The sequence below is a fragment of the Habropoda laboriosa genome, unplaced genomic scaffold (genome assembly GCF_001263275.1).
Source record: "Habropoda laboriosa isolate 0110345459 unplaced genomic scaffold, ASM126327v1 scaffold57, whole genome shotgun sequence".
Classification (NCBI taxonomy): Eukaryota; Metazoa; Arthropoda; class Insecta; order Hymenoptera; family Apidae; genus Habropoda; species Habropoda laboriosa.
Window position 1 is genome coordinate 4165402 of NW_017100229.1, and position 7160 is coordinate 4172561.

Consider the following 7160-nt stretch of genomic DNA (forward strand, 5'->3'; position numbering starts at 1 on the left):
CCCCCCACCACGCGGGCTGCCGCCGCGACGCCAGTCCGTAGTCAGTCAGCGCTGGACCGCCGCCCGCTCGATTTCGCGATCCACGAACGACGGTAGCCACCACTTCTCCACCTCCACCTCCTCCTCCTCCACCTCCGCTTCTTTTCTCTTTACCTTGCTCACGTTCTTGCCCTCTACCCTTCTCTCTCTTCATCGATATCCGTTCCTTCCCGTATCACTCTCCTCTTCTTCGTCTCCTCTCTCTCTCCCCCTCGCCATCTGTATTTCTCTGTATTTTTTCGTGCTCGTTTCTGCTCTCGCTGTTCCTCTTTCTCACCCTTGCGCTTTCAATTGGTCTCCAAGGTATACACGTACAAGGCACGCACGTAGATCGCGTATCTCTTTCTCTTGCTCTCTTCCATTTTCCTCTCTCGAGCGAGCTTTCGCTAGCTCCGTACGTACGAACGTAAGTACGTGCGGCGGAGTGTCGTGCGCGCGTCCCGAGTGGATGCAAGGCGTCGTCGCGAGGCACACGTCCCGTACACGAGTTATCGCGCGATCATCGGAGTTCTCGATCCTCGATAAGAGGATCGAACCTTTCTTCTTTCCGCCTCATTCCTCCGTTTGCGAGAATCGCGTCGCGCAAAGTGCAATCGCGAGTCTCAGTGTTAAGTGTGCCGATTCTCCTCGACGAGAACACGCGGAGGAACGAACGATCGCCTCCCTCGCGACGCGCAACTTCCAGAAGACGCCAAGTTTCTAACTTTTCTTACCCTGGATCATTCGTAGGTGCGGCTTACCCGACACGGTTTTCGGTTTTAACCTCGACCCGAGCAGACCTGCCTCTCCAAACAGTGAAGTACCTACAACTTCCACGTTCGTCTCGGCGAGATGCGTACACGATTACCGGTGATCACGTTTATCGAGTGAGCAGCTTCCAAGTGGACGCGCATGGATCACGAAGCTGCAGGATTTTCTCAAGTGCGTTCAGTGCGCGATACTCTCGCGAATCGAAACTGGAAATTAGTTGTGTGCCAGGCACCGATGTAGGCGTGCAACTGATCGCAAGGAAGGAGGATGACATCGATCGTTGGAAGATCGACCGCGGTCACCGCACGATTCGCTGAAATCGCGATGAGGTAGTGCTCGTTGGACACGCGCGAGTGGGTGACTCTAGTGCACGTAGAAAGGAAACTTGGAGCGGTTTCCCGCGGAAGATCTACGTCGGATCTTCGAGCGAGATTTTAACACAACACCGTCACATGTTTCGGATCGAATCGGCAGCGTCTAACGAGCGAAGACCTGGAGGCCACAGAGATAGTCGAGCATCCCCGAAGGACGCAGATGCCCCGAAGGAAACAGCACGCTCCGCAACGTATGAAATGTAAGTGTTTTCTTTTTTTCGCCTTCCGAGAGACATCTCTCGCCGTCGAAAGAGAAATCACGTAGCAATCGAGAGCCGGTATGCGACGCCGAGATTCCATCCTTGCGTTATTTCACACGCGTCGTTCGTCCTCTCGACAAAACGACATTTTTTACGCGTCCGCGAAACACCGTTAACGAAGAAATAAATTCTATCGATTCTAGTCGGCGTACGTTTCCTCGGCAATCGATTATGCTATTATTTATTCTTACGGCACAAGTTATTCGCGTTAAACGTCTTTACGCATCGGTTAATCCTCAAGCGACTCCGATAAAGTCCGAAGAAAATTTCACCTTGCCTCGTAGAATGCTGCTCGTTGAAATTATAACGTCTCCCCGTCTTTCGAGTTCCACCGTTCGATGCGTATGTATCTGTTCAACGTGAATTACTCTTCCAAGTATGCCGTCCTTTTAAAAAATCTCCCCTCAAGTTCGAAATTTCCTTCGTTTCTCCAACGATATTCGTCAGCCGTGAAAACCTGAATTATTCGAGTGTCGAAGACGATCGAAAGAGTATAATTCGGTAGCGCGTGACAGAGGGAGAAGAACGAAGGTAAAGGAAAATAAAATTTGACCCTGGTAGAAGGGCAGCCGTGAAACGGGCAGAGGATTCGTGCGTTTGAATGCTCGATGCGCGCCATGCTGCTTTTCCCACGTGGGGAGCCATGAGGCGTAAACAAACTCGCCCCTGGTGGAGGACGCCATCTTGGTGAAGTTCTGCCGGAAACATTTACAATTCACTCAACTTGCCCTACCGAAACTCGGCCAAGCGCCGATAAATCTCGTTGTGCGCGCGCGCGAATACCCGCCGCGTACATAAATCCACGGCAGTCTACGGAGTTTCGGCGCCGTAAACGCCACAGTTTTTCGCCAGCTTCCGTGGTGCCGGAGCTTCCGAGCGAATTCACCTCTCCGCGCGTCTATCGATCACGGATCGATTCCGATTTACGCGTATCGGAGATCGTTGGACGGATTTGTTACGTTTCGGACCACCGTTTCGTCGAGGTCGAAGAAAAGAATCGGTCCGGTGACCGGTCGCGGTTCCGTTTCAGTTCTGGTGCGATTAGAAGCTGTTGGAGATATGAAAGGGAGCAGTACTCTGCTACCTACTGGTAGGTAGGATGAAGCCGTCAGCGAAAGTAGGCGCGAATAAGTTAGGAAACGACAAAATACGCTTCACGGATCGCGCAGCGCCAAGTGGCTTGGGCTAATTTCTCCGTTTAATTTATGATGTCCCGGTGAAAGGATCCGTGAAACAGGCCGATCCGCACCAATCGATCTCTCTCTCTCTCTCTCTCTCTCTCTGCCATCGTGCTGTGATTGCTGCTCGGAGGAAGTTAATTAGCAGTATATTACCGCGAGATGTTGCCTCCTTGCACGGTCGCGAATGGAAAAGTTGAACGGGCGAGTAACCGAATTCGCGACAGATAGGAGAGAGACGCGTCTTTCGATTTTCCTCTTTTTCCGCAGGATCGTAGGGGTAATCCCGGTTGCGGAAACCTCGCCTTATTTATTGCCGGTCTTTTCGACTGGAGGAACGATGGGTGATTCAAGATCGCGTTAGTCTAACGCGTTGGCTATTTATCAGAAAATTCGTAGCTGGCGCAACAGGTGTAGTTTAAAGGCATCTTCTCTTCTTAATGTCCGAAAAAGCAAACTCGTCCGTAATTCGATCTCGCGGCCCTTTCGATTGGCAGGGAGGCGAGTCGCGTTACACCGTGTGAACCGCAAGGAAGAAGCGACGACGCGTTTAAAGCCGAACCGGCTTCTTCGCGTCGAGCGGCGTCCATTCACCCTCGAGGAATTATCGATAACGTCCTGGCTATCCTCTGACTTTCCTCGTAATAATCAGTCGACCAACGCCGTCGCGTCGCGGAGAATCGAACGGAGAGGCCCGATAGCGGAGCGCTAATTATAAAGCGTCGCTCGAATAGCTTCGGAGGACAGGATCGAGTTGGCTACCGTTCCGTGCGTTTCTCCGCGACTCGCGATCCACGGCTCCATTCATAAAGTAGGAAGAGGTGCTTTAAGTCCGCGCACGCGCATCCAAACGGCCGTCGTCCGTCTTCGCTACCAGATATTTTCGGCGGTCCGGAATTATAAAGCCAGCACGGTACTATATGGTTTCACCCGAGACGCCACCGGAGACTCGTCGCGAGATTCGCCGCAAACCGGGATAACCATCCGGCTTCATCCGAAAATGATCGATTCGACGACAGGCTGGCTGCCTTGTCCCTCTCGGAATAACACTTTTCTACCATTTTCGCTAACAGAGAGAGCTTAAGAGCGTTTTTTAAAAGAGGAAACCTTGGACGGACGAAAAGGGGAAGACGTTTTTCCCATGCGCATACCTGCCGCGCGAGGCCTACGAAACGGTTGGCAAAAAATTTACGACGATTTGTGTAAAAGGTCGGTGCAGGACATGCGGTGCACACTCCTCCGGATATATATACCTGCTCTGGCTGTTTTCGTAAGGAGAAATTTCACTGGCGATCGTAGTAAAAACCACCCGGTGACCCGTGGCGAACGACGCCCATTGCGCAAAACTTTCACCTCAAACAATGCCGACGCATTTTTCGACCTCGAAGCCTCACTCCTCCGCTGCCATAAATCCTTCACAACCCCGTGGAAAAAGCGGCGCGCCCTTTGCTCGCTAACATTGCCCCGACGCGGAAACGGAGAACCCGAATACATATATACATATACGCTCTCCGCTACGACGTCTAAACAGGGCAAACTCCTGTCGTTGTCGAGGAGAAGGAGCATCGAGACGCGCAACAGCGGCAAGAAAAGTGCACGGATCGTTGTGCGTTATGCTCGAAAACGGTGATACATACATCGGCGACAAATGTAAAGCCGTTCTGGACGCGTAACGAATTAACCATGCGTGAAAGATTCGGGCCCGAGGTTTCGCGTCACGCGCGTGCATCGAGAGTCAGCTTTCTAATCGGCTTCCATTATTTCCGGTGATCGTGATTTACACGCGATATCGCATCGACGAGCAAATGTGCCAAAAGCGGTATATGTATGTACAATATCTCGAGATAAATGAGACTGCCCCGGAGGAGCTTGACCGTTTTCGTTTCCTTGCAATCCCTTTGCATTCGGTTGATCCGTACGTACGCGGTAAGCACGTCTACGTGGAAATAGATAGAATATTTTACAATTTTCATCGGTCACCGTCAGCCGATCGCCGCCGCGCCGCCGCTTTTTTCCGATGCTTCGACGCGGCCATTGACGCGATCCGAGGGGCGCGGTCGACGAACCAACTCGTTCGAAAGTGAGTCTTTATGCATTATTACAACACCACGTGTCTAGTTTCGGAGAAATTTCTCGCGGAATAATCCGCAAGGAAATACGACTCGGTGGCTATTTTTTCGCAGCGAGCAATCGCTCGTCGGGCGAGAAGAGGGCAGAAGGTTTGATCGCGTCCGCTTAACGCGAGACTGGAGTAGACGACAGCGTACCCGTCGTCGATATTCTCATTCGGAATGAATCATTTAACGCGAAGAGAGTTTTCATCGTGCAAAGCGCGAGCGAGCGCGGGCTCAGTCTCGCGTCCTCTCACCCTATTTTCGATGCTCGTAAACCCGGCGTCGCTGTATCCGACTGATCCGTCTCCCGATTTATACCGAGAGACGCAGCAACTCGTCGCTCCTCGAGGCTAGCGCCTGCTGCCGGATCTTTCTCCGCGCCATTCTCTAAGCGGTGCTAATAAATTAGCCGGAGAAAAAGACGGCGGCGGTGCGACAGATGCCCGATGGCTGCCATAAAGGAGCTGCTAGAGACGCTCGCGGGTGGTGGAAGCACATCAAAGCGTATCTCTACCGTCCTCCCGATGCAGTACCGTTCTTTTATGTTTACTCTCCGTTTGCCTGACAAACACCCGGCTCAGTTGTACATTGTTGCTCCGAATAAATTCTTACAAAACGGGAGGGAAATATCGGGCGAGGGCAAACGCGCTCGAATATCAATCGAATTTCGAGGCTGGTCGACGTGTCTGAGGCGCGTCCGCCCGTTCTGAAAAAGGCGAAAGAGCGAAGCGCGTTCTTACGGATTCCTTTTCCAATTCTCTTCCCACTTGGGCGTTGATCGGCCAAGGAGAAACGCAACGGCGTGTCCTCGTAGCGACGACACGGCGTGCCACTCGAAAACCAACTACCGCTGCAGCGGTTCGCGTCGAACGTGCCGGCACGCTTAAGTGACTTTCGGTGTTTGGCCTTTGCGACCACGCGGCGAGAGTCTTTTGCCTTTGCGACAACGCGCTCGCTTTGCGGCTGTGCTCGCGAACCACCAGAGGCGGCTTCTCTCCTTCCTCTCCTCTCCTCTCCTCTCCTCTCCTCTCCTCTCCTCTCCTCTCCTATCCTCTCCTCTCCTCTCCTCTCCGCGTCGCGCCGCGCTCGTCCATTCCCCGCACGCACCCCCGACTTTTCTTCTTCGCCTTTGCCAGCTCCCTCGGGGTGTACCTGTGCTCCGCTCGGCTTCGCGCACAGATAACTAAATCGGCACGTCGAGCCGTCCGTAACGCGCGAAACGAGACTCGCGTAGGCGCTCATTGAGATTGGGGTGAGTGGGTAAAGGGGACGAAAGTGGGTTCGCTCGAGGGTGCGGGAGAGAAAGACGGACTCTTTGGAAGTGGGGGAGGCAGGCGACACGGTCCGTGCCTCGCTCAAGTGGGGGCCGTGAACATCGCTGTTCCTTCCTGACTGCCGTGAAGTAAAGCTGTGCTCGCGCCAACCATATATACCAATCCTCCTTTCTTCCCCTAAACACCAACCTCCGGTTAATCCCTCGAAAAGGAGACGGTCGGGATCTTCGATGGAACGATCGAGGTTGAACGAAACGTGTTCCTCATTAAGAAGAATGATCGTCGTCGTAAAAGTTGGTCCAAGTACCGAGAGTTCCGCACGCGAGACAAGAATTTGTTCCGACTTCTTCGACGGAAGATTGGAAGAGTGGAAGGATCCCGTTGGAAAATAGCGATCGTGGAATACCGAGCCAAAACTCGTAAACGCACACGCGTGCACTACCCTGTTCGAACAACGATCCTGTGTACACGGTTCTACGTGTAGGAGTAGCACGGACGCGGGAAAAGTAACGACGGTAGGAAGGGAAGTACGGCGGTATCGCGGTACAGTGGCCAAGCTATTCGGCCATGCACGTACAATCTAGGTACTGTTTCGCAACGAGAAGGCCCCGAAGGGGAAGTAAGCAGTATCTCTCGAGTTTCCCTCGCGGCCCCTCGGTCCTCGGTCCTTCGTCCTCTGGTCGTTGCGATCTTCCTACACCCTCTTCTTCCCTCTCTCTAGCTCTCTGTTCACAGCAAGTACACTACTACTGCTGCTCGCCGTTTCATCCACCCCAACGCCGTGACTCTCCACGAGTCTCTCCGGGGCAGAAGGGAAGATTCGGAGTGGGGTTTTCTCCGTTTGTCCGTTCGTTCGTTCGTTCGTTCGTTCGTTCGTTCGTTCGTTCGTTCGTTCGTTCGTTCGTTCGTTCGTTCGTTCGTTCGTTCGTTCGTTCGTTCGTTCGTTCGTTCGTTCGTTCGTTCGTTCGTTCGTTCGTTTGTTCGTTCGGTCGTTCGTTCGTCCGTTCATACGCTTGACCGTTTCGTCTCGTTTGGTCTCGTCTAGTCTCGTCTCGTCTCGTCTCGTCTCGTCTCGTCTCGTCTCGTCTCGTCTCGTCTCGTCTCGTCTCGTCTCGTCTCGTCTCGTCTCGTCTCGTCTCGTCTCGTCTCGTCTCGTCTCGTCTCGTCTCGT

The 7160-nt window shown here is 53.2% G+C and overlaps 1 protein-coding gene across 1 annotated transcript in view; it reads left to right on the forward strand.

The window, feature by feature from the left end:
• The first annotated feature begins 1323 nt into the window (after window positions 1-1323).
• LOC108571269 (protein tiptop) overlaps window positions 1324-7160 on the forward strand; it is a 61699-nt gene continuing 55862 nt past the window's right edge. Inside the window, exon 1 of the mRNA XM_017933269.1 lies at window positions 1324-1363. Coding sequence (XP_017788758.1) covers window positions 1324-1363 — 40 coding nt within the window. The remainder of the gene's footprint in view (window positions 1364-7160) is intronic.